Source organism: Maylandia zebra, linkage group LG8 (assembly GCF_041146795.1).
Source record: "Maylandia zebra isolate NMK-2024a linkage group LG8, Mzebra_GT3a, whole genome shotgun sequence".
In the NCBI taxonomy this organism is placed as follows: domain Eukaryota; kingdom Metazoa; phylum Chordata; class Actinopteri; order Cichliformes; family Cichlidae; genus Maylandia; species Maylandia zebra.
In genome coordinates, this window is record NC_135174.1 from 2582810 (window position 1) to 2610375 (window position 27566).

Consider the following 27566-nt stretch of genomic DNA (forward strand, 5'->3'; position numbering starts at 1 on the left):
AAACTATAAAAACATGGCTGTGTGTGTGTCTTCTGTAGGGCTCCATCACACTCACTAACTCTCTCTTCTCTCAACCAACCTCCAACCGTCTTTTTGGGGTTGCTGCAACACTGTGCCAGGGATTACTGTAATGACCCTAAAATCCCTGACAAGCACAGAGTCACTGTTTTCAGGAACCATTGAAAGTCTTTCATTTGAAATGGTTCAGGACTTATGGGAGTTACAGATGTTAAAAATGTTGCAAAACACCTGTCTGAGGCTAGTGACAGGTTAGGCTGATTATTTCATTGTGAAGGGCACTGTTGGCACTGCTGTTTATTTCAAATCAAATCAAATCAAATCACTTTTATTGTCACATCACATGTGCAGGTACATTGGTACAGCACATGTGAGTGAAATTCTTGTGTGCGAGCTTCACAAGCAACAGAGTTGTGCAAAATACAAGAATGGCTACATCTGAAACTAATAAATATATGTACAATATATAATAGTATATGCATTTCTGGATGTGTATACTAAATATTTTTCTACGTGTGTGTGTGTGTGTGTGTGTGTGTGTGTGTGTGTGTGTGTGTGTGTGTGTGTGTGTACACAGATTTTACAAATTAAATAGAGTAAACAATGAATAGAATATATAAAATAAATAAAATAAAATATACAGAGTTGAGACATGTGCAAAACAGTGGCATTACTGTACCGTATGGAGTGCATAATGTTAAAGTTCCAGTAGTGAAGCTGAGGTGTCTATGACGTGTTCAGCAGTCTGATGGCCTGGTGGAAGAAGCTGTCTCTCAGTCTGCTGGTACGGGACCGGATGCTGCAGAACCTCCTTCCTGATGGAAGTAGTCTGAACAGTTTATGGCTGGGGTGACTGGAGTCCTTGATGATCCTCCCCGCTTTCCTCAGGCAGCGCTTCCTGTAGATGTCTTGGAGGGAGGGAAGCTCACCTCCAATTATCCGTTCAGAGCACCGCACTACTCGCTGGAGAGCTTTGCAGTTGTAGGCGGTGCTGTTGCCATACCAGGTGGTGATTCATCCAGTGAGGATGCTCTCAATGGCACAGTGATAGAAGGTCCTGAGGATGCGGGGGCTCATGCCGAATCTTTTCAGTCTCCTGAGAAAGAAGAGGCGCTGCTGCGCCTTCTTCACTGTTTTGTTTGTGTGTACTGACCACGTAAGATCCTCAGCCAGGTGTACGCCAAGGAACCGGAAGCTGCTCACTCTCTCCACAGCAGCGCCGTTGATGGTGATGGGGGTGTGTACTTCTCTGCACCTCCGGAAGTCCACTATCAACTCCTTTGTCTTTGCGACGTTGAGGGTGAGATGGTTGTCTTGACACCAGTGGGTCAGGGCGCTGACCTCCTCCCTGTAAGCCGTCTCATCACCGTTGGTGATAAGACCCACCACTGTAGTGTCGTCCGCAAACTTCACAACTTCACATTTCTAAGGCACAGTAGCATATTAGAGCTCTGAAATTTTAAATAGATCTAATTAAACATTTAAGTCTACTGTCCCACAACATAATAAGATGTGAAAATCAATTTAGTCTGTCAGCAGATCAAAGTAAAATTATTTTCATTGACTTTCCGTGCCAGTTACACACTCCCCTTCTTATCCCAAATAAGCACACCCTCCAAGCAGCAACTATCACACACATACCAGTCATAGAAAAAAAGTGTGTTTCAGTGTTAAATTTTGTGCAATTTGCCGTAAATTGTCTACCACAAACCTTAGTGGAGTTTAAGTTTTGGTAGAAGAGTCAAGCTGTGCTCATTAGTCTAGCATAGAAAATTTTTAAATTTCTTTTTAATTATTAGATCAGATTATTTTATTTCTATTTTTTGTAACTCCATTTAAAAATGCAGTTTGCCAGTTAGGTAATCGAATAATGATCAGTTACAGCTGACTTACAGGCCAGTCACCTGTCAGTCAAAGTGGCCATGCCCTTACCTTCCATCACTGTCCAAATGACCCACCATACAGCTGTTATGAAGTTTAAAACTGTACTGTACAGGGCAGGTTCTAGGTGTGCATTTTAATGGTATTTAGTGGAGGATTTTAAATTGTAAACTGTTGGTTACATAGCCCTTTTCTACTCTACTTCAGCATTTAAAGCTCACGTAGAGCTCAAACTTCAGAGAAGAACACAAAGGAGATTTCCTGCATCTGTCAGTCTGGCTGACAGTGACTTTAATAAAGTCATGGTTCCATGGGGTCATCCTCTATGGGGGATTTGGATTAATAAGAAATTTTCTGCAACAAAGAATAGCAGGTACAATCATGTAAACAGAACTGCAGTATTGTTTATCTGAACACTGAACAAGACATGATCCTGTCACATTTACATAAGTTTTCAAAGTGGTTATACCAGGTAAAGGCGCTAAGATATCTTCAGTTCTCATAACAGAGAGCCCCTTTTATTTAAACCATTTCTGTTCACGTTTTCATCAAAACATGAAACATGTAAAAAGACTTTGTTTCTTCTCACTGTGTTCACAGGTTGAACTCTGTTGATGTCAAGTACCAGATCTGGAAGCTGGGGGTTGTGTTCACAGACAATGTAAGCAATCAGAATCACTCAGGACAGCGATGTGTGGCTCCATCATGTGGATTCCCTGCAGAAGTTCTTAACTCTTTTGTCTTTTTTGTTTATATCAGAGTAATTTCACAGGGACATTTTTAGTTTACCTCAACTTTTTTTCTAGTTCCTGTTTAAAATGTTTTAAAGTTGCTTATGGCATTTAACATCAATAGCAGTAACGGCATCATATGACCTGTTGTATCGGCCCATAACATTATAAGATAAAATTCTGGTTATTGTGTCTGGCAATTATGTCATATAAAAATATTGGGATAAATATGAAGCATTTGGCTCATCGTTTATAAAGCAGTGCTCCTACATTAATACATATTAGTATCTAATAAATTGATTTTTTAATTCAGGGAGTTACTAGTTTCATAGTTTGTCATTTTGTTTGACCTCATCAAAAGTGAGTCAAATGTATGCCTTACTGAAAAACCAGTAGTGTTTTCTTCACAGACATGTCTTGAAGTGACTTCCATGGTGCAGATATTATACTGTACTGGGTAGCACTTTATAATAATGTCACACTATTAAGCCTTACTGAGGTAATAGTAAGGTATTAGCAAGTCATATCATTACTTCTTCTTACTATGCCATTTCTAAATATAAATGTAATGGGGTGGCTGTAGCTCAGGAGGTAAAGCAGGTCATCTACTGACTATCCCCGGCTCCCTCAGTCTGCAAGCCAAATATCCTTGGGCAAGATACTAAACTCCAAATTGCTCTCCAATGCATCTATCGGAGTATGAATGTGTGAGTGTTAGATAGGAAGCACTTAAAAGTGTAGAAAAAGGTGCTTGTGTGTGAATGGGTGAAAGTGGCATGTTGTATGAAGTGCTTTGAGCGCTCCAGGACAGTAGAACACCGCTACATAAGAATCAGTCCATTTACCATGACAGATGGTAAACATCTGCACACTGGCAGGGGCCCTGGTTGAGATTCATCTTTAGTTCCTGAAGGCTTTGGAAGACTGCCATGGCTGTCACATCTCTGCAGAATATCTAGGCTTAGCCAGAGGGTGGAGGGTCTCCACTTTGGTGGCCTCAGGATTTAATCTTTTGTGGTGCTTTTTCCGGATGATGTGGTTCGTTGTGGTGTTGGTGTCATCAGGTGGTGACCTCGAGTTTGCACTGCAATAGTTTGCTACAGAGTGTGAAGCAAACCAAATCTGAGATCATGGATCTCAGCTGGAAAAGGTGGAGTGCCTACTCCACCTAAAGGACAGATTACTGTCCCAAGTGGAGGAGTATTTCGGGGTCTCGTTCAGGAGTGGAACACAAGATGGACGGACGAATTGGGGCAGCATCCACAGTGATGTGGATAGTGTACCAATCTGTTGTGGTGAAACTGTCACTTCATTGGTCATTCTATGTTCCTACCATCACTTATCGTTACGAGTTCTAGGTAGTAACATAAAGAGTGAGGTTGCTAATATAAGTGGCAGAAATTAGTTTCCTAATTAGTTTCCTCTTTCTGAAGAGCGAGTGGGCTCTCACTTAGAGAGAGAGTGAGGTCATCCGAGAGGGACTCGGATTAGAGCTGCCGCTCCTCCACATTGAAGGTGTATAAATGTAAATGTAGCTGCTAACTGAGCAATGATCATGATGTGTCATCCACATCTGTGTCAAGAGTCATTAATCTATTGTCTGGTAATTATCATTTGAAATGTTTTATGATGCTTTTATTTGATTTATTAGCTACACAATCAGCAGCCTGGATGTTACCTAATATTGTAAACCATCGGCTAATTTACACTCATTGACTGAATTTCCATCTTCCGTCCTTGTAGTCCTTCCTGTATCTGGCCTGGTATATGACCATGTCCATTCTGGGTCACTATAACAACTTCTTCTTTGCTGCCCATCTACTGGACATTGCCATGGGTTTTAAGACACTGCGTACCATTCTCTCCTCAGTCACACACAATGGCAAACAGGTGAGAACACTATATGAATATTATAAAATTAAACATTTGTCAATATTGAGTGAAGCTTGTGATATTTGCCCTTGTTTGCATCACAGCAGTCTTTTCTTGCCCCTTCTCCAGCTAGTGCTAACTGTTGGCCTATTAGCAGTGGTGGTGTACCTCTACACAGTAGTGGCCTTCAACTTTTTCAGGAAGTTCTACAACAAGAGTGAAGATGGAGAACTGCCAGATATGAAGTGTGATGACATGCTGACAGTGAGTATGACATGTATTAGACTGTAGTGAACCGGAATAATAGTGCTGGGCAGATGATCAAAACGACAGATAATTTGCATCACAGCATGTGTTAAGAATCAGTCAGTTTCACAAAACAAGTTATCTAAAATGAAAGAACAGGGCTATAGAGTCGGCCTTAAAATGGAAACATTACATATATAAATACTAACTTACACCATGGAGCCCTGCTCTCAGAAACGGTCCTAGATTTAACACTGTCTGTGAAACTGGATTTAATAAAAAATTGTTTAAATTGAAAGGTTTTAGAACATGTTTAGCACCATCCTGTGCCTGTTCAGAGCAGGATGTCATTAGGTTGGATGCACTTACATTAGTTTATGCTAATTTCCTAGTTTATAACTAGTGACAGAACAGTTAATTTGCTGGAAAACAAGGTGACTAAAACTAAAAGTCAGTTTGAGGGGGTCCTGTTTGTATGGGCCCTTCAGTTTGATGAGCCAGAATATAAAGAAACTCAGAAAGAGATGAGAAACAAAGTAACTGACCTCTATCAGTCTGTCTGTCATCTAGTATCATCTGTCAATCTGTCGTCTATCATAGAAGGTTACAAAGCCATGTCTAAGGCTTTTTGGGATTCCAGTGAATAATAATAACTTTATTTATGAACAAGTGAGTCTTCAGCTTAGCTTTAAAAACCTCCACAGAGCATGCCTGCCTAATCCCACAGAAATGGGGCACAAAAAGAAAAAGCACGTTCCCCGATAGTTTTTTTTTCTGGCTCTAGGAACTTTTAAAAGGCCAGAATCCTGGGATCGGAGCGCATGGATGGAACATAAGGGTGCAAGAGATCAGAGAGGTATGAAGGTGCCAAACCATAAAGCCTTTTAGGTGAGCAGCAGGACTTTAACATCTGCTCGAACCTGACAAGGTAGCTGATGAAGGGATTTCAGTACAGGGGTAATGTGCTCAAATTTTCCAGTTTTAGTTAAAATGCGAGCAGCTGCATTTTGCACCATCTGTAAACCTCTAAAACTTTTCTTTGGTAGCCCAGAAAGGAGACCGTTACAATAATCGATACATGAAGACAGAACCTCTGCAGTGTCGCTTGATAAAACTTGTCTGATTCTGGCTATGTTCCTTAAATGATAAAAGGCGGTCTTTGTTATCTCTTTTACATGAGACTCGAAAGAAAGCACCATGTCGAACCACACGGCCAAGTTTTTAACCTTGTCCCTGCAATTTATGACATAGTCATCAATTTTCAAGATGAAATTTTGGGACAATATTGAAATTTTTGTGGTCCAATGACCATCAACTCTGTCTTATCAATATTAAGAAGCAGGAAATTATCCGATAACCAGCCCCTAATTGCAGATAGACACGATTCTAATTTAGACACTTCAGCACAATTTCCAATGGTTAAAGGAACATAAAGCTGCAGGTCATCAGTGTAACAATAGAAGGTTACATTAAAAGAACGTAAAAGAAGACCAAGACGCAGCAGATACAGAGAAAACACCAATGGTCCAAGTACGGAGCCCTGAGGGACCCCATTGTCATGAATCGCTGTGTGGCAGGCAAGCAGGAGTGGTGGACCCAAAATGCAGAACTCAGACACGGAAGTGAAACTTAAGGCGCAGCTTTATTGCTGGGAAAAACCTCGTACAAACTAAACTCACCAAAAGAAAACCAAAAGTCAGAACAGAGGAACCAAGGACTGAAACACTGGAAAGAAACACTAAACTGGAGCAGGAGACCAAACACTAGGAACATAGAAGCAGAACACACAGCAAGTTGAGGGTACGACGCGACACTGACACAGAGAAACACAGGGCTTAAATACACAGATGGCAGTAATCAAGGGATGAGAGACAGGAGGGGAATACACCTGGGAGAAATCACAGCTGACGAGACAGGGGAAACGTAAACTGAGCACACTCACATACGACACAAACCTTCACAATAAAACAGGAAACTCAGACACATGGAACCAGACAAGACATTGAACTAAACAGACAGATTCACAAACAGATGGGGTGACACCATAGACAGAGACAGACTCAAAGGCAGACCAAATATAACACACAGAACTCAAACAATAATGATCATCATCATCATAAACTAGAAAATGATAACTAAAAGCGCTGGGTCACCGACCCAGGACCATGACACCCATGCCTCACTGCACAGGTCTCGGAGAGATCATTTTTCAAGCTAACAGTCTGAGATCTCCCAGACAGGTAGGATCTCAGCCATGATAAAACATTTCCTATAACTCCAATAAAATCCATGGTCCACAGTGTCAAACGCAGCGCTTAGATCCAACAGTAATAAAACTGAAGTTCGATCATTGTCTGCATTTACCAGCAGATCATTTACCACTTTGACTAAAGCTGTTTCTGTGGAGAGATTTGGTCTAAACGCAGACTGAAATGCTTCAAACAGATTGTTAGTTGACAGACGCTCAGTGAGCTGCTTAAAAACAACTTTTTCAAAGACCTTAGACAAAAAAGACAGATGTGAGATGGGTTTGTAGTTTGCAACCATGTCAACGTCCAGTCCAGGCTTTTTCAAGATTGGCACGACCACAGCTGATTTAAAACAGACAGGGAAGACTCCGGTCATCAATGAAGTATTTAAAACGAAACAGAATGTAGGGTCCTAATACTGACCACAGTTCCTTTATAACCCAGGCTGGTAGAGGATCCAAAGAACAGGTTGTACATCAAGCTGCTTTTACAACCTTAGTTAATCCAGACAGAGAAATAACCTTGAAGTCAGAGAACAGTTTATCAGCACCAACAGGCAAAGCAGCTGAGTAGTCTGACGAACTGCTCGAGGAGGGAGTGATCTGATTTCTAAGTGTTTCAGCCCTGTCTCTGAGAAACATAAGAAAGTCATGAGCTGTCAAATTTGAACAGGAGAGTTGACTTACTCTCTGTAAGTTGCGACACTGTGTTGAATAAAAGTTTTGAGATATGTTCATGGCTCATGATGAGATTTGAGAAATAATTTGCTTTCGCTGCAGACATCGAACATTGAAAAAAAGACAATGGGTCTTTCCGAGCCTGGAGAAATCAAGTCTGGAAGATCGCCAGCGACGCTCTGCTTTTCTACAATTTCTTCTCAAATTCGAGAGCTCCTCATTTAGCCAGGGCATAGGGTTCCTTTTTTTCACATTTTAACTTCTTTACAATAGCAACAGAGTCCAATAGTTCAAGAAGTGCGTTATTAAAATTCACAGTCAAAATGTCCACACATAACTCTGGGAAAAATGGGGTCCAACACATCAGGCAAATGTAATTTAACTCCAAGCAATGCTTCGTGGCTAATATGATGAGATGATCTGAGGGGCAGTTTCCCCTCTCAGAAGCTGGAAATTTAGCAATTCAAATATCAAATAAAATTACTGAATGGTCTAAAATAGGTAAAACACAATTTTCAGTCACTGATACATTCAGTCCATAACACAAGGTCTAGGGTGTGGCCCTTACGTGTTGGCCCAGACACAAATTGTGTGAAGTTTAGGGAATCAATTACATTCAAGAAATCCTTGACCAGGGGTTTATCCTCACAACGTAGATGTACATTAAAGTCCCCCACTATAAGGATCCTTTCATAGTAAGCGATAAAACATGTCAAGAAGTCTGAAAATTCCGAAATGAACAAGTCATTATATTTAGGTGGACGATAGATGACTATAATTAGAACCACGGGACAGCTTAAAGTCAGGAGATGGGTGAGAGCCATTACTCATAAATGAAAGAAACATAGAACACCTGTGAAGCTTCTCAGGATGACTCAAATACTTTTTTGTACCCAAAGCTAATACTGGGATGTCTGGTATGCACTGCTGCAGTTCACTTTCTTGGCTGTGGGAAGTTGCTCCCATCAAGTTTGTCTCACTAAAACTTCATTTTTTGCTGTCTGTAAAGAGCACACACTTCCATTTATGGACAGAGAGCTTTGAGTCAGTAGTTTTAGTCTCGGCAGTGTTACCCTCAGGCAGTAAGAAGATTACTTATTTTGTCCGCTTCTTTTTCAGGCATCTATTACGTTTTTGGGAATAGCAACAGTGCAAGTAATATAAATAATTATATGTTACTAACCTGAGCCTTTACTGTGATTTAAGCTCAATTTAAGACTGTCTTTGGGGGTTACCTTATTTGGCTCCAGGAAGTCTATCCAAAATTGGTGAGCTGGATAAGGGCATTTGGAGTATCAGAATCAGCTGATATACCAGTTTCATGATAGCAGTGCCTACCTACCTTACCTATGCAGCACAAGCTTCCATTGTTTAGCCAGTTTAAAAGAGACAACTTTGTGACATAGTAAAGTCTAACCAAAGATGTGGCCATGAAACAGAAATGGAACAATTATGATGAATTTAAATGTTGGAAGTGTAAGCCATTACCTATACATAAGCACCTGTGTCATTAATGCAGGTCAGTGTGAGTCGGGGTGAAAGATAAGTGTATCGCAAAGCCAAACATTAGACCATCTTGTCAGTGATGAGAGACATGCCAAGTACAAACAGACTCAGCTTAGATGAGAATGTTTTCTGCTGCTAAGCCATCTGAAAGAAATACTATATAAGGGCTCTATGGTATTTTCTGAGGGTAGAAGGAAGCCTTCTGTCACCCGGAAATTTCAGGACACACAAACACACACTAATCCCCTATAATCAGCCACCCATTGCATTCCATAGAGCTCTTTTGTCTCCTATTAGGGGCTAAGTGTTGCAGCTCTGCCTGTCTGTAGTTCAAGAAGGTGACAGCCGCTTAGTAGGATGGTGAGATGCACTAATGAATGGCACTGCCCTAGCAAGATTGGTCTCCTTCCTTACAATAAGGCTTATAGTAGCAAAAAATGGTCAGATGGTGCGTTCCATGTGAAAGCAGAAGTCGGAATTTCCTGCTGTTCAAGCTGTTTGTGACAGTCATGGTTCTGCCCATTAAAAACCCAATGCAAAAGATTTGACCTCTGTTACCCCTGTACCCCCCTTCCTGTGTATCTCTCTCTGTTCCTCAGTGTTACATGTTCCACATGTATGTGGGAGTGCGAGCAGGTGGAGGAATTGGTGACCAGATCGAGGATCCAGCTGGTGATGAGTACGAAATCTACCGGATCATCTTTGACATCACTTTCTTCTTCTTTGTCATTGTAATCCTCCTGGCTATCATCCAGGGTGAGGCATCCTACACATACATGCACACAAACAGTTTAATGGAAACACAAGCAGTTAATTAGGCAACTATTAGCCAAATGAATACATTCTAATATTGTAAAGTAGAGTAAACACCACAGGAAGTGGTGATTCAAATGTATAATTATTTTGAGAGCAATCATTTCTGGTTCTGTTTGGTTTCCAATATTTTGGTTGTTCTGTTTATTTCAAATTGACTAGACTAAATAATCGCGACGTCTCTCCAAAGTGGAGTACACTTGAACACCACCTTAAACAGTTTCCTGCTTGTAAATTCAGATAAAACTGAGCTTATTGTACTTGGCCTTAAAAACTTCAATGAAACATAGTGCCTAACCAGATACGAACTCTGGGGAAAGGATATGTGCATACTAAACAAAATATAGGACTGCTTTCTTTGCACAACATCTCTAAAACTAGAAATATTCTGTCACAGAGTGACGCTGAAAACCTATTTCGTGCATTTATTACTTCTAGGCTGGACTACTGTAATTCATTATTGTCAGGATGTCCTAAAAACTCACTGAAAAGCCTTCAGCTAATCCACAATGCTGCAGCAAGAGTCCTGACAGGAACTAGATATATTGTATTTCTCCCATACTAACGTCTCTTCATTGGCTCCCTGTTAAGTTCAGAACTGAATTTAAAATCCTCCTCTTCCCATAAAAAAACGTAAACATTACTTATTATTAAACTCTGCCTATCTTCCACAGTGTGCCTTTTATCTACAATAATACAAAAAAACAAGCGCAAACCCCAACAATCATATGACCCTCCTACGAGGAACCACTCTGGGAAGGAAAAACTCCCTTTTAACAGAAGGACACCTCCAGCAGAACCAGGCTCAGGGAGGGCGGCCATCTGCCACGATTGGGCTGGGGGAAGGAAGGCAGGACAAAGACGTGCTTTGAAAGAGAGCCAGAGATTAAAAGTAACTAATAATTAAATGCAGAGCGGTGTACAAACACAAAGTGAGAGAAAAAGGTCACTAAAGAAGAAACAGTGCAACACGGTAACTAAGGGAGGTTCAGGGTCACCTGGTCCAGCACTAACTATATGCTTTATCAAACAGGAAAGTTTGAAGCCTAATCTTAAAAGTAGAGATAGTGTCTGTCTCCTGAATCCAAACTGGAAGCTTGTTCCACAGAAGAGGGTGTACTGTACTGTAAACTCTCAATCAGAACACCTAAGATGGGTTTAGATGGGTCTTCTTGCATGAAAGTGAACTAAAATATACCACCAAGGCAACGAACCAGTGGCGGAAGAAGAAGCAGCACATTAGTTGTGCTGCCTTCCATGGAGTGGCCGAGCCAGTCTGCAGAGCTCAGTCCAATAGAAAATTGATTGATTGATTGATTGAATCTTTATTTTGAACATGTTGAAAAAGTACAACAAAATAGAATTAAAAGAGACAAATGAACAAAGCAAAACAAAAGGAAAACGAGCAACCACAACTCCAAATAACGTTCATGTTCAAAAAGGAGCAGGAAGAAGCATATGCTTATTTAATCCCACCCCTTTTCCACTATCTAGTATCAATAGACTACAGAAATCTGTGGAGGCTTTGAATTCCCAAGAAGGAGCCAAGTAATCTGAAGAATTTCTGTAAAGAGGGATGGGCCAAAATCACTCGTAAGATGTGCAAACCTGGTGATCACCTAAAAGAAATGCCTTACCACTATGTGTGCCAACAAGGGTTTCTTCACCAAGTGCAAAGTCATATTTTGGTTGGGGATTAAACATCTGTTTCACTCAGTGATATGCAAACCAATCCATAACTTCAATGAAATTTTAGATTTTAGGTTGATATTCTTTCTCTCTCCATTAAAATGTAACTACCATAAAAATTAGAGACTGTTCATTTCTTTTCCAGTGAGAAACGTTAGTGGTAGTAGAAACTGAGTAGGGACCAAATAATTATTTCCCTCTGCCACACATATTGACAATGATGATAACTAAGCTTGTCAAAAACAAAAGTTTAGGGGCCTAATCGTAAAAGTAGGGTGTCTGTCTCAGGAACCCAGACTGGAAGCTGGTTTCATTGGAGAAGAGTTGGTTAGAGCTGAGGGCTCTACCTCCCATTCTACTTTTGGAAACAAACCAAGCGTTGGCTTACATTCTGACACTACAGTGCTCAGTTGGATTAATATGATATTATGAGGCTTTTAAAATATGATGGGTCCTGGAACATTCAGGATTTTGCATCTGTGTAGGCTTTGTCTTTAGTGTTTATATCCTTCCCTATAGGGACATACACACTTTGGACGTAATATAGAGAATGTAACTGAATAGCAAAAAAGACTCCTTTAGAAGTATTATAGTAGATATAGTAGATAGCCTGTGGTTTTCATATCTATTGTTGTATTCAGTGTAATAATGTGGACCAGCATGTTTAAGCTCCACCCTCTCTGAAATCCTAGGGTTAATCATTGATGCTTTTGGAGAGCTGAGGGATCAGCAGGAACAAGTGAAAGAAGACATGGAGGTGAAAACACACACAACAGTTCAATGCAATTTTTTTTTTAATTCAGGCATATGAACATGTAAAAATATAGATTTTGTGGTTCTTTTGTTTTGTATAGCTGTACCTCCAACAGAGGCATAGATGAAGATTGCCAATAGGTTACAATAAATGACAACCACCTAACTATCACGTGTTTCTCTTGCAGACCAAATGTTTTATCTGTGGAATAGGTAATGACTACTTTGACACCGTGCCACACGGCTTTGAAACGCACACTCTACAGGAGCACAACTTAGCCAACTACCTGTAAGTACGTCTGGAGAGTGTCTGTATTTCTGTGTGTGTTATTGTACCTTTTAACACCTACATCATCATAGATCATCACACCTACATAGTACACAGTCTTTCAGGTCAGTTAATGAAAGATAGGTACCCAATCTTGGTGTACTTGGGGCTTGGTCCCCAATCTCAGGTGGGCGATGATATCTATGATATTTGTCCTGGCTTGTTTTGTACCACAGCATTTGTGTTACACTGAGGTGTGTTTCCACATTATTATCCCCAGTGTTTGGACACTTATTATCCAGTTACATACATTTCAGTGTGGTATTACTCAACTGTAACCACAGTTGCTACCATGATACTACTTGGATATTAAGTGCTTGTTACTTTGGTAATTGAGTCCTAATGACTTAGAAATGACCACGTTACGTTCTTGTCTTTGCCTTGTTACCCTTCCCACTTTATTACTGAGCTGTAATAGAAAATACAACCAAAATTTCAAATGTCTGTTGACTTTAACCCTAAATACAGTACTGTGTCTTCAGCCAGCCCTCATTTCTTGGTATATTGGTTTATGTACAAGTTTCTTAAAATTGTTGTAAAGTCCAAGCTGTCATTAGGAGAGATGTGGGGCAAACCCTGGACAGGTTGTTAGTCTCTCAGAAGACAACAATTCACATGCACATTCACAGCTATGGCCAGAATCACCAATTAAGCTAACAAACATGTCCTTTGAATGTGGCAGGAAGCCTGAGAGAACCCACACAGGCAAGTTAAGAATACACAACTGCCTCCAACCAGCAAGTGCCACTGTAACCTCTGGCACTGATGCTGTGTGACTGATATATGCAATGATAATACTGTTTGTGTTTTCTAACAACTGTGTCTGTGTGTGTGTGTGCTTCAGATTCTTTCTGATGTATCTCATCAACAAAGACGAAACAGAGCACACAGGCCAGGTAAGCACCTTTCCAATCTCTCTGCCAGTAAATATACAAGACTGTCATCCTGTTACGTGGTCAGTACAGTTTAGCTTCAAACTCTCTCTAAGTGTTTCTAACAGTTTTTTAATGGCTGCTAACATTGTTAAAGCCTCAGTATGGAACATGGAAAATCACACTGTTTTTGAGCTAATCTTAATAGTTTCTTTCTTTATGTCCATAAGCAAGTGCTTAACAAATTTAGGTGCCCTAAATTAAGAGCATTTGTAATTACCAAAGTTATTTCTTATGTATCTGTAACAGCTTATCCACCAGTATGCTCGTGGTCTTTAATCCAAATGTTTTTGATTTGGTAAATTATAATTATTGCTGTTTTCTATAAATTTAAAGTAAAGGCATTATTATTTTTTATTAAGATGCCAAATGGGTTACTTATTTGCATTTCAGAACTAAAAAGTCCTTTTAGTAAACGCTATACTTGATTAATTTCTGACTTCTCAGAGAGATCCAGTACGCTGTTCAAATGTTTGTTTTTATGACATTTGGGCTCATCAATGCCACCACTAAAGGCATTGGATTAGGTTTGTTGTTTCAGATTTCATTCTGTTGTTCCCCCTGCACCTTACTTTGACTAACTTTGCATCTTTACTCACAATGAGGCGCTTTCACACTATTGACATGTTAGTTTATGCCTCTCAGTCTGATTTACCTATAACGCCCGTTGTGAATGCATAAAATGCAGGGCTTTATGCAGGGGATGCTGATTGGCTGGTCACCGATTGGGGTGGAGAACATTGGAAATCAACCAGTTCCAGTCCATGGCTGGTCAGTGGGTGCACCTGTAGTGATCGTCTACTCTCCCTTTTGCTGGATTCCTTCTTTTGGTCACTCTGGTTTTCTTTTCAATTGTTTTAAGTTTTTCCGCTACTTCAAGTGCAGTTTTTAAAGTATAAGTGGAAGCTAAAAAATATTCTTAGTTAACTTCTAGCATTCACTTCTGTGGTATGAGCTATGGGTCCACTCAGGGGCTTTTAAACCCCAGTATATCAAATGAACAAATAACGTGTGATTCAGACAAATACGGCTTGTAGTAAGGGATGAGAATTTATACAAATTTAGCAAATTCAATACCACTATTGATGTCACTTATCAATTCTCTTATTGATTCTCATTGGGTTCTGATTGGCTCTGCTTGGAGCGTCTAAGCAGCATATCAAAGACATTACATCGGTGCATATTAATTGCATGTTTTGTGGTCAAATGTTTGTGCATGTTTAAAGCATTTCCCTGTTTTGTTGTGATCATATCTGGGGTCATTATTCGAAATAAGTAACATATTACAAATATTACCCAGAGCACTTTTCTTAAAAGTAATATAGTATGTTATTTAATTACTCACCATAGGAATTCTTTTGTTTTACACCACTTGTTACATTACTTTTCTGTTTCTCCGTGACCTGAAACACATTGTCTTATAATTACCATTTAACAATATAAAACTGAGGATACAGTCCCACGCACCAACACAAATCCATATCCCAATGAGCACACATATGAGCTTTCTTGTAGTATTTAGGCATGAGCACAAAGCCGACAGCACAATGCAAAGATGAAAACCAGCACAAAGATACTTTAAAGTGATCACCACAGGGATTCTGCTTTAGAAACATGAACACATAGAAACAGACGCTGCATCCTGACTGCACATCACTGCCTTTGTTACCTGTTGAAGATCAGGTCTTACTGCTGGGCTGGGGTCAGCTTTAATGTCACTCTGGGTTCTAGGCTAGCTTTGTTCATTTCAGTAGGTACCTAGAGGTTACAATGCTAGTACTAATTTCCATGATGAACAAAGCTGTTGTGATAATTACACTTTAAATGTAACACACATGAAGCAAACCCTCCTTTCCTCTTCCTCTCTGTCTTTAAGGAGTCTTACGTATGGAAAATGTACCAGGAACGTTGTTGGGAGTTTTTCCCCGCTGGTGACTGTTTCCGGAAACAGTATGAGGATCAGCTCAACTGAGTCGACCTTGGAGTGACAGACTCTTAACTCTGAAAGGCCCACTGCAGCCATCTGGCCTCTGCTTGTCCCTCAAACATTTATTACTTTTCTGAGGAGGCTGTATTCTACCAAATGATGGGTTCCTCTCTATGCGTCATCTCTCCTCAAGTGGCCACGCTCTCCAACGGGACACACCCTGCCATTGTAGTCCAGACAGCCAGCTCCACCCCCCGGCCTTCAGCACACTCTGTTCGGAATGCTTTTGAAACCTTGTACATAGAAAACTTCAGAAAATATGATGTACAATACATGACAGGTGGCAGGTCTAGACTTTTTTCACTCTGATGACTTCTGTGCTTCATCTTATTCTATATTCAAAGTAACTTGCAAAAAATACAAAGGCTTAATGGACTGACGGTAAAACAAGAAACCTAAAGAATGTTTTACTTTTAATATGACCATGTCTACGGCCTTTCATGTTTATAATGCACGATTCATAAAGGTACAGGTGGTGGATACAATAATCAAACAAGTTGACGACTTATTCTGGCAAGAAGAACTCTGCAGCAAATCTACACTTCAATAAGCTTAAAGACGTGCTGACCTGAATACGATGGACAATGAAAATCGAACACAGCACCAAAGTGGAGACTTCAGAACAATCACAAAGCTGAATGAAGCCCCTGTGCAATGAGGAACATTTTCACAAACAGAGCTGCTGTGTTGAGTTGGATTACAGTTTGGTCCAAAGTGTTTGAACAATGACACATGTTCTTCTCACGTTACTTACTTATACCACCATCACAGTGGATCTCAAGTCAAACAATCTAGATCACTAAATACTTGATTTGCCTTCAGCTACTGCTTGTTTGTGTTCTTCTGCCTTCACTTTTTTATTCGGTAAATGAAAAGCATGCTCTTTTGGGTTGAGATCAAGTGAGAGACTTGGCCATTGAGGAATATCACATTTCTTTGGCTTAAGAAAACCTTGAGGATAAACATATTTTCAAAAGCTAGCCACGTAGTAAACACCCTTTATCACTGTCAATTTATCATTGTCAATAAAATCAAATAAAGTACACACCACTGGTTACACTCAAGAAGAGGAAGGCAAGAATACACTTTGACAGAAAACATTGAAAAGAGTCGACCCGGTCCTGTATTAAGTTCTTTAAACAGATGAAACCTAGGCTGACATGAACCAGAATGATGGGAAGAGAAAAGTATGGAGAACAAAAGGAACGGCTCATGATCCAAAACACACCATCCATCAGATGTGATACAGTGCACTGGCATGTGGGGCTGCCAGTGGAACTGGGTAGAAACAGCAGAATTAATTGTGAAATGTTCAGGGCTGTACTCTGCTCAAATTCAGCCAAACTGGTTGGAAAGCATTTGTCAGAGCAAACTGATAATGACCTCACCACAAAAGAAACCCAAGAATCTCTCAGTATTCAAGAGATATTCTTCAACAGCCAAGTCAGTCCCCTGATCTTAACCCAGTAGTTTTATTTATATGCATTTTATTTATTAAATTAAAAACATAATGGTGAAAAACTCACAAACGTGCAGTAACTGAAGTCAGTGGAAGTAAAGGCCTATGGTGGACAGTGTTGGTCAAGTTACCTGAAAAAAGTAATCAGTAACTAATTACCGATTTTGCAATAGTAATCCCTTACTTTACTCGTTACCTGAAAAAAGTAATCAGATTACCATCTCTGATGGTGGATCTCAAGGGAAGAAACATTTGGCGATGTCTGTTGGGTTCTAGACTTCAGGCAGTTACTGACCGAAATTACTGATGGATTTATGGACCTAAGTATAAAAATTGTTGTAATATCTAAATAAATAAAGCAGTATTTTGTTAAACTCCTGGAATTAAAGGTAAACGACAGTTTGGTCATGTGATTAAAAATCCACTGTGGGGTTGTAAGAGGCAAAATTGAAAAAACAAAAACATTCTGTCATTGGGCACTGGACCGGACTGTAAGTTCACTGTTGATCATGCTGTGTCCACACACTGTACCATGCCAGCACTGTGTGTGAAGGGACCCTTAATTATATGCTCATGGCTTACCACATGTTCATCAAGTTCATTTTGCTCCACTTAAAAAAGTCAAAGCATGGACAATTCATAATCCTCAACCAGCTTTCTGATATACCTAAATAAATACATAGCTTATAAAATGATTGAATCCATTACTGTCTTTGATAATTGATTTAATGCATTTTTTGTTTGTTTTGTTAATGTTTGTCGCCGGTAGTAACAGGACATCAGAGATGTATATTTTTCAACACTCATGTTCACGGTGATAAATGCGAACAACTGCTGGTCAGTCAATGTCAAACCCCAGTACTGGGCAGGATTAGAAGAGCTTAACAAATGTGTATTGTGTCCAAATCTTCAATATTTTGTTGTTGTGTAAGGAATACGACAGGCTCGAGGCGCCACTAGCAGGGCTTTGTTTTTTTGTTTTGTTTTGTAAAGCTTAGTAACATTTGTTAATGAAAGCTTGTGATTTTCTGAAAAAGCAATATCAAAACAATCCAAAAAAGAAAAACAAATAGAAAATATAATAAACAAACTATAGAGATTTATTTGTTTTAGAAGTTTATGGCTGCAGATATAGCTGCATGCTTGTTAGCTAAGAGGAATAATCAGCCAGAATGGAGCAATCAGATGTGTTTCCTGCAGTACTAGAATAGCACAACAAAGCATGAGGAGACAGAAAGGGGGGACGGGAGGTTGCAGTGCCTTATCTAGCTGGGGAGGATCTATGAAAGCTAGACAAGAAGAGTAGCTTCATAATAATACCGCATACAAACTGAGGAGAACATATGAAGCTAAGAGTACCACAGAATAATATTCTATAGAAGTAGAAGAAGAGAAGGACTGAAGGTTGACCAGAGCAGAAATGCACACATTTCAGTTGTGCAAACTGGGGTGTTACAATTCCAAAAGGTATCATAGTTGACTGTAACTAGCCTCAAACCAGGGTACAGTAGATAAACTTAGGGCTAGGTTACATTTTAACCACATTTCGTTTTGTACAACATTCCTTCAGTAAATCCTTTTTTTCTGTTTTACAGAACTTCTAATTCCATTAGTTACCATCATCTTGAAGGGTTCAGTTGAAACGCTAAACAACCATCACAGCCTATTTAGAGTTAAGATTAGGGGTACGGTTAGCATTAAGTTCATATTTACCAGGTTGTAAATTCAATTGGAATTTTCACCTATTTAATATATTCAGCTGAAGTCTAATAACAGAAATTCTGAAGGTAAGATGCATGTATGAGACCTAAGGTAATGTCTTGAGAACAGTAATGTTATGTTTAGCATGTAGCTAAAATGTAACCTAACCTCACCTTTAAGTGGGCTGTAAGTAAGTTGGTGGATGTTAAAAGGTTAATGAAATTTTTCGTATTTAATCTGTCTTTATAAAAACACATTTGGGGAAATATACAAAATATGTTTAAATTGACACCAGCTTACTCATCAGAATACAACAGATGTTGCTCGGTGGACCTAATAAGACAACAGGTTGAGTGTATGCTGCAGGTTCTGTTCAGCTATATGAGTGATGCAGAATAAATATATTTTTTTTATTGTATAATTTCTGATACTGCTATACAACCAAGTTTAAAGATCAACACTTGTCGTGGCTTTGGTTAGAAATCAGCAGCCATGTGTTACAGTCTGTGGGCTACTATTTTCAGTTTCTTAGAAATTGTAATAGTTACATCTCACTTAACTAGCAACAATTAACATTCCATGGAACACATTTCACAACTTTCTTGTCAAATAAGGTTCAGTAGTTCATGATATGCATTTTTGTGATGTTCTTATATAATAATTACTTTTATTGTAAACACACCTCCCTCTCAAAAAAAGTCTAAAAAAAATATTTGCATGCTAATGGGGAATATTGAGTAGGTATAATAAATACACTAAATCTCTGCTGCCCATAATGTATCCATTCAGATTCTCTTAGTTATTTAAGATAAATCATTTAGGTGTTGTGGGATGAGTTGTAACTCATTAAGACATTTTACCACAATTGTATTTGAAAAATAAGACAGTAGGCCCTGCTTTTCTGTCATTTAACCATCTCTGTTTGTAAAGGTTTGCTTAAGTTGGTTCTGAGGTCAAGCAAAAGACCTTAAGTGAGTTTAAGAGACGAATCACTTTTACCATTGTATATCTCAAAGAAAGAGGTAGAACAAATTAAAGCTTACTTAACTTTGTCTCAGAAGTAATTTAAGTTTTATATTTATTCAGTTATCTTTTATTTTCAGATAATAAAGAAGTAAACTGAGGTTTTGTTATATTTGTCTCACTCGATCTTAAAGGTGCAACAAGTAGCGTAATATTTCACTGGCTCTAACCTATAGATTTTGTTATCTGTCACCCTTTTATCTCTAAAACCCAAAACTGTCAGTAGTAGAGTGTGAGAAAGTTGAAAGGAATATCAGTTCAACTTGTATAAACTGTTTAACAGATTTAAGCTGCTGTTTGATGCAAAGTGTTTGATAATAAATCAGGCAGCTTAAAGTATGATGCAGTTTGTCAGAGAAGACAATGTCAGGAAGCCTATAAATGAAACTCTAGACTTTGCTGATGGAGACGCATTGGTAGGAACATGTTTGTTGTTAATGCTGTTGTGTTTAGGCTGGCACTAGAGGCCACTAAAGAGCCATGTTTACTGGTTTCACCTTTAAGTGAGTGCTGGTGCATGTGTAACTGATAACTGATGACTTTAACACTGATAACACAGTGGATGTCACAACTGCAATCAACCAGTGTAAGTGTCTTGAATTGTGTTCACTATACCATGCTGATGCGATGCCTCATTTTTATTTATTCCAATCCCTTTTCAGACTGAACCACGCCATTACCAAGTGGCATTTTGCTCATGTAAAAATAAATATTTTCCATATGTATCATGAAGGGGGAATGTTTAGTTTGCCACAAAGTCTACTTCATGTAGTAATTATGAGTAGGCTATTGCTACTTCTGAGAGACGAATGTGTAAAGAGGAAATTGATCTATAAGCAATGATAGATTTGCATGATTTTGAAAATAAAATTTTATTTATTAACTTGTTAATTGTAGAATGCTCTTAATTCAGCTGAATTTGTTAAATTTATTTTTAAAGATAATTTCTTTTCTGTGATAACTTGTTACATAATATATACAGGCTGTAGGAACTTACATCCATCCATTTCCTTATCCAAAGATGAGTTTTAGTGGCAGCCTAAGCTGATCTTCTGGCCTCCTCCTGGGAGTGTCCTGAAAAAAAAAAAAAACACTCCGAGGAGAGGCACAGGGATGACCTCCTCATCAGATGCCTGAACCACTTCAGCCAGCTTCCTTCAATGTGAACTAGCAGCAACTCTGCTCTAAGCTCCCTTTAGATCAGCGGTCCCCAACCTTTTTTGTGCCACGGACCGGTTTATGCCCGACAATATTTTCATGGACCGGCCTTTAAGGTGTCGCGGATAAATACAACAAAATAAAACTAGTACCGGTACCGAAAAAAAGAAGATTTATTCATAACACACGTGAAAAGACCCAGGAAAACAGAGTTAACGATAAAAACGATAACAAAATAACGCTGAAAACCGATAAAAACACTGAAAACCATACATTTCAAGGTTCAAGGTTCAAGGTTCTTTATTTGTCACATGCATAGTTATACAAGTATAACACATAGTGAAATGTAGCCTGACATGCTCCTCGACATGTGCAAAAATGGGAGGGTAGAGGAAGAACATTATATATATATATATAGTATATACATTGGGTGAATGTGCAGTAAGAGCAGCAAGCAGGTGAATTCTGTACATTAATATGAATAGACATCTGACTATTTTACAGAATAGACAATATACACATATTTAAAATTAAAGGAATTGAAATGTACATTGTGCCTTGGTTTAGTGTCTGGAAGAGTCCTGTCTCAGTCAATTATAGATGATGTGAGAGGGCGGGTGTGTGTGTTTAGGGCCCGGATGGCTTGGGGATAGAAGCTCCTCTTGAGTCTCTCTGTCCTTGCCCGGAAGATGCGGAACCTTCTACCAGATTGCAGATGGCACAGTTGTAGAAGTTCTGATGTTGAACTTCTACAACTGTGCCATCAGCAGCGTTCTGACGTATGGATTTCTAGTGTGGTTCCCCAGCTGCACCAAGGCCGATCAGCAAGCACTCCAGCGGGTGGTGAAAGAAGCTGGCAGAATTATTGGAACAAGTCTGCCAGAGATCAGTAATATCTTCCCCACTCGCTGTCTGAGGAGGGTGCACAGTATCCTGCGGGACCAACATCACCCTGCGCGCCACCTTTTCCATCTGCTGCCCTCAGGGAGAAGGTACAGGTCTATACAGGCCAGAACATCCAGACTGGCCAACAGCCTGTATCCACAGGCTGTGAGGCTCCTGAACTCTCTGCCCCCCTCTCACGGACAATAACCATATCCAACTTCTTAATAGCAATGAACTGGTCTGCATTGGTGCATCATATCTTTATTCTCTTCCCCCTCCTGCCCCCCCCCCCCCCTCTTTCTTAAATAGATAACTATCATATCTGATATCATATCTCACAGTACAATAATATTGAATGGGTTGCATTGTTGTATTTTGTCATGTTTCTCAGGTCTTTGTCTGAATTTCTACGAACATTATTGCTAAGGATTGTCTTATTGCATTGGAGTCACACTGGGTTAAATATGTACACTTGGGTTTTAAGGGGTATTTATTATTTTCTTCTTTTTTTGGGGGTTGTATGGAAGCCCCAAACTGTCATGGTCCTGGGCCATGTGGGCCCAGTATTCTTAGTTTTCATGCATTTTTGTATTTTGTTCCTTATTTAGGCCATGTTTTCTGAGTTGCCCTGTTGTGTTGTTCCCTAAGTGTTTTCCCTTCATGGCTCTTCCCCCCTGTGTGCCCTCTATGTATTGATGAGCCCTCGTCTCCCCTTGTGGTTGTTTCATGTTTCCCCAGCCCGTTATGTCGGTGTTTTCCCCGTGCTCTCTCTCCTCCTGTCGGAACCTCTGCCTCTACATGTCATGTTCAGTTCACCCCGCCCTGTCTCGTTATGGTTATCTGTGTCACCTGTGTTCCCCGTGTGTTCCCACTTTCCTCGTTAACCCTCTGTGTATTTCTGTCTGCGTCTTCCTCTGTTCGGCGTCGCGTTCTCCCTCATGCCGTGTGTGGATCTCCCTGTGTCTCTCTGTGAGTTCTTAGTTTGGTTTCCCAGTTTAGTTTAAGTTTGTATATTTGTTCTGCCAGCAAATAAAGCTGAGTTTTGAGTTCATTCCCTCGTGCCTGTGAGTCCTGCATTTTGGGTCCTACTCCTGCCTGCCGCACGGCGATTCATGACAGTACGACGTCACCAGATATGGACCCAGCAGCACTCAACCCACCAGAAGAACTGCGTCTGGACATTATCTACTCCGTGGAAAGACTCCTGCATCTGTGGCTCGAACATGAGGGAAAGGAATTTCGCCGTGCTGTGGAAACCAAACTACAGCGTTTGATCTCTGGTCTTCCCTGGCTACTCAGTGCGCTCCACCCACTCGAACAGGATTTAATCCGCAACGAGCTCCACCTTCATCCCCCAGCTGCTACTACCCACCTGCCTGAAGGCCCGGATGTGGAGCCGCTCGGCCCGTCAGAGCCATCATCAAAAAGGAAACGGCATTCACGCCACCGACGCGCCACCCCACAGCCGGACATTCGGCCTTCTAATTCACCTGCTGTGCTACCAGAAGCTCCGTCGGCTCCCTCGCTGCTGCTTCCAGCTCGGTCAGTTCCCTCACAGCCCTTCACAGCTCAGTCAGTTCCCTCGCAGCCACCCTCAGTTCAGTTAGCTCCCTCGCAGCCACCCTCAGCTCAGTTAGCTCCCTCGCAGCCACCCTCAGCTCAGTTAGCTCCCTCGCAGCCACCCTCAGCTCAGTTAGCTCCCTCGCAGCCACCCTCAGCTCAGTTAGCTCCCTCGCAGCCACCCTCAGCTCAGTTAGCTCCCTCGCAGCCACCCTCAGCTCAGTTAGCTCCCTCGCAGCCACCCTCAGCTCAGTTAGCTCCCTCGCAGCCACCCTCAGCTCAGTCTCCTGTGTCCCCCTCAGCTCAGTCTCCTGTGTCCCCCTCAGTTCAGTCTCCTGTGTCCCCCTCAGTTCAGTCTCCTGTGTCCCCCTCAGTTCAGTCTCCTGTGTCCCCCTTAGTTCAGCCATTAACTCCACCACACGCTCCATTTTCACCTCTACCATCGCTTCAGTCATCAGTTCGGTCTGCCACTCAGTCGCCCTTAGTTCCGTCATCCACACTACCACCTGTTTCTCTTTCACCACAACCGTCGCTACACCCAGCCACTCAGGCTGCTACTCAGTCAGTCATTCAACCCATAGCCCTGCCGTTACCATACCCTGTAGCTGAGCCACTAGCCGCCCGACCCACAGCCACTTCAGCCACTCCTTCACCCGTTACACCTCCACTACAACCATCACTGCAGTCTCCAGTGTCCCCAGTGCGGTCTCCAGTGTCCCCAGTGCGGTCTCCAGTGTCCCCAGTGCGGTCTCCAGTGTCCCCAGTGCGGTCTCCAGTGTCCCCAGTGCAGTCTCCAGTGTCCCCAGTGCAGCCTCCTTTAGCACAGTCACCCACTCAACCACCAGCACCACAACCGTCACTACCTCTAGTTCGTTCCCCTGTGAAGTCATTAACTCCACTACCTACTCCACTCTCACCACCACCGTTACTACAGACAGCAGCTCAGGTCCCCGTGTGTCCAGCAGCTCAGGTCCCCGTGTGTCCAGCAGCTCAGGTCCCACCTGAACCTTTGGCCCTGTTCCCCGTAGCAGTGCGGTTTTCTAGCCAGCTTAACGTTGAGCCCGGGGTCCCAATTCTCTCTGGCTCTACATCAGCTCTTGCTGGAAGCTCGGATGAGCTCATCCAGGACTCCGCGGCCCCCACGCCGCCATCTACCTCGTCCGCTGGGGGTTCCAGTGAGCCCGGCCAGCACCTTCCTGTCTCCGCTGGAGGGTCCGAGGGGCCCGTCCAGCCTCCTGTCTCCGCTGGAGGGTCCGAGGGGCCCGTTCAGCCTCCTGTCTCCGCTGGAGGGTCCGAGGGGCCCGTTCAGCCTCCTGTCTCCGCTGGAGGGTCCGAGGGGCCCGTTCAGCCTCCTGTCTCCGCTGGAGGGTCCGAGGGGCCCGTTCAGCCTCCTGTCTCCGCTGGAGGGTCCGAGGGGCCCGTTCAGCCTCACGCCGCATCAGCTGGAGGGCCCGAGGAGCCTGTCCAGCCGCCATCTGCGACCGCCTCGTCATCGCCTGGCCTGGCTACATCCGCCTGTGCTTCTGCTACGCCTGGGCCAGCCTCTGCAACCTCGCCTGGCCCGGCCTCAGCCTCTGCAACCTCGCCTGGCCCGGCCTCAGCCTCTGCAACCTCGCCTGGCCCGGCCTCAGCCTCTGCAACCTTCGTCCGCTGCAGCCTCAGAGCCTTCGTCCTCGCCTGGTCCAGCCTCAGAGCCTTCGTCCTCGCCTGGTCCAGCCTCAGAGCCTTCGTCCTCGCCTGGTCCAGCCTCAGAGCCTTCGTCCTCGCCTGGTCCAGCCTCAGCGTCTTCAGCCTGTGCTTCGTCTGGTCCAGCCTCAGCGTCTTCAGCCTGTGCTTCGTCTGGTCCAGCCTCAGCGTCTTCAGCCTGTGCTTCGTCTGGTCCTGTGCCCACCGGGCCATGGCCAGCACGCCTGACACTGGAGAGCCGCCGCTGCCTTCCGCGCGGCCGGCCCCCTGAACTGCTCCGTCGTCTCCTCCGCCGCCGCCGCTGCCTTCCGCGCGGCCGGCCCCCGGAACTGCTCCGTCGTCTCCTCCGCCGCTGCCTTCCGCGCGGCCGGCCCCCTGAACTGCTCCGTCGTCTCCGCCGCCGCCGCCGCTGCCTTCCGCGCGGCCGGCCCCCTGAACTGCTCCGTCGTCTCCTCCGCCGCCGCCGCTGGCTTCCGCGCGGCTGGCCTCCGGACCAGCTCTGCCACCCGCCTGGTCGGCCCCCCGACCGTGTGACCCGTGGACTCTGGTGCCTGTGGGCTCTGGGTCGGCCCCCTGAACTTTGTTTTGACTATGGTCATGTGCTCCCGTGTTTTCTGTTGTTTATTTTGTTTCCCGTTCTGGTCCCTCCGTCCTGGTCCCCCGCCTCCCGCCCTGGGTGGGTTGTTTTCTGTTTTTGTTTTGGTTTCTCGGGTTTGGGCTGTCGGGAGCCGGCCCTTTAGGGGGGGGTGGTGTCATGGTCCTGGGCCATGTGGGCCCAGTATTCTTAGTTTTCATGCATTTTTGTATTTTGTTCCTTATTTAGGCCATGTTTTCTGAGTTGCCCTGTTGTGTTGTTCCCTAAGTGTTTTCCCTTCATGGCTCTTCCCCCCTGTGTGCCCTCTATGTATTGATGAGCCCTCGTCTCCCCTTGTGGTTGTTTCATGTTTCCCCAGCCCGTTATGTCGGTGTTTTCCCCGTGCTCTCTCTCCTCCTGTCGGAACCTCTGCCTCTACATGTCATGTTCAGTTCACCCCGCCCTGTCTCGTTATGGTTATCTGTGTCACCTGTGTTCCCCGTGTGTTCCCACTTTCCTCGTTAACCCTCTGTGTATTTCTGTCTGCGTCTTCCTCTGTTCGGCGTCGCGTTCTCCCTCATGCCGTGTGTGGATCTCCCTGTGTCTCTCTGTGAGTTCTTAGTTTGGTTTCCCAGTTTAGTTTAAGTTTGTATATTTGTTCTGCCAGCAAATAAAGCTGAGTTTTGAGTTCATTCCCTCGTGCCTGTGAGTCCTGCATTTTGGGTCCTACTCCTGCCTGCCGCACGGCGATTCATGACACAAACGCAATTTCATTGTTCTTGACAATGACAATAAATAAATAAATACTAAATACTAAAATACTAAAGTTGGAACAGTTTGTTGCCAGGATGGGACGGGTCCTTCAGTATCTGCGCTGCTCTAGTCCGGCATCTCCTGGTGTAGGTGTCCTGAAGCGGGGGGAGAGCAATCCTGCAGCAGCGTTCTGCTGTACGGATCACTCTCTGGAGAGCTTTTTGGTCCTTCACACAGCTGTTCCCAAACCACGATGCCATGTTCTGTGTGAGGATGCTCTCCACAGCGCCTGTATAGAAAATCCTGAGGATCTATGGAGAGACCCTGAACTTCCTCAGTTGTCGTAGGTGATACAGGAGCTGCCTAGCCTTTTTGGTCTGGACCTGAATGTGGTCAGACCATGTCAGGTCTGAGGAGATGTGGACACCAAGATACTTGAAGGACTGCACCCTCTCCACTGGAGCTCCATTGATGATAATGGGCTTGTAGTCTCTGTGCTGACTCCTTCTGAAGTCCACCACCAGCTCCTTGGTCTTGCCGACGTTCAGCTGGAGGTGGTTGTCCTGGCACCATGATGCCAGATTCTTCACTTCGTCCATGTAGGCCACCTCATCGTTGTTGGAGATGGCACCCAACACCACTGTGTCGTCAGCAAACTTCACAATGGTGTTGGAGCCATGGGTGGCCACACAGTCTGAAGTGTAGAGGGAGTAGAGCAGTGGCGAGAGGACACATCCCTGAGGTGCTCCTGTGTTGATGGTGATTCTGTTAGAGACGCATCTACCCACCCTCACCACCTGAGTTCTGCCAGTGAGGAAGTCCAACACCCATGCACACAGACGGCTGTTGAGTCCCCGATCCCTGAGCTTTGTGAACAGTCTGCAGGTCACTATTGTGTTAAACGCTGAACTGTAATCAACAAACAGCATTCTCACATAGTTACCCTGTTTCTTGTCCTGTGGCTGAGTGGCAGCTTCGTGGCTGAGGGTGGTGTGCAGGATGTGGGCGATGGCGTCCTCTGTGGATCTGTTGGATCGGTAGGCGAACTGCAGCAGATCTGTGGTGTCTGGGATGGAGGAGGAGAT

General features: G+C 42.9%; 1 protein-coding gene across 7 annotated transcripts in view; it reads left to right on the top strand.

The window, feature by feature from the left end:
* Positions 1-20756, top strand: part of ryr2a (ryanodine receptor 2a (cardiac)) — a 317523-nt gene extending 296767 nt beyond the window's left edge. For all 7 annotated transcript variants that reach the window (XM_014410059.4, XM_024799042.2, XM_076887178.1 and 4 more), the window contains 8 exons: positions 2500-2560; positions 4374-4520; positions 4632-4766; positions 9780-9936; positions 12375-12439; positions 12624-12724; positions 13608-13659; positions 15572-20756. In XM_014410059.4, coding sequence (XP_014265545.3) covers positions 2500-2560; positions 4374-4520; positions 4632-4766; positions 9780-9936; positions 12375-12439; positions 12624-12724; positions 13608-13659; positions 15572-15667 — 814 coding nt within the window. In that variant the 3' untranslated portion in view covers positions 15668-20756. The remainder of the gene's footprint in view (positions 1-2499; positions 2561-4373; positions 4521-4631; positions 4767-9779; positions 9937-12374; positions 12440-12623; positions 12725-13607; positions 13660-15571) is intronic.
* The last annotated feature ends 6810 nt before the right edge of the window (positions 20757-27566 follow it).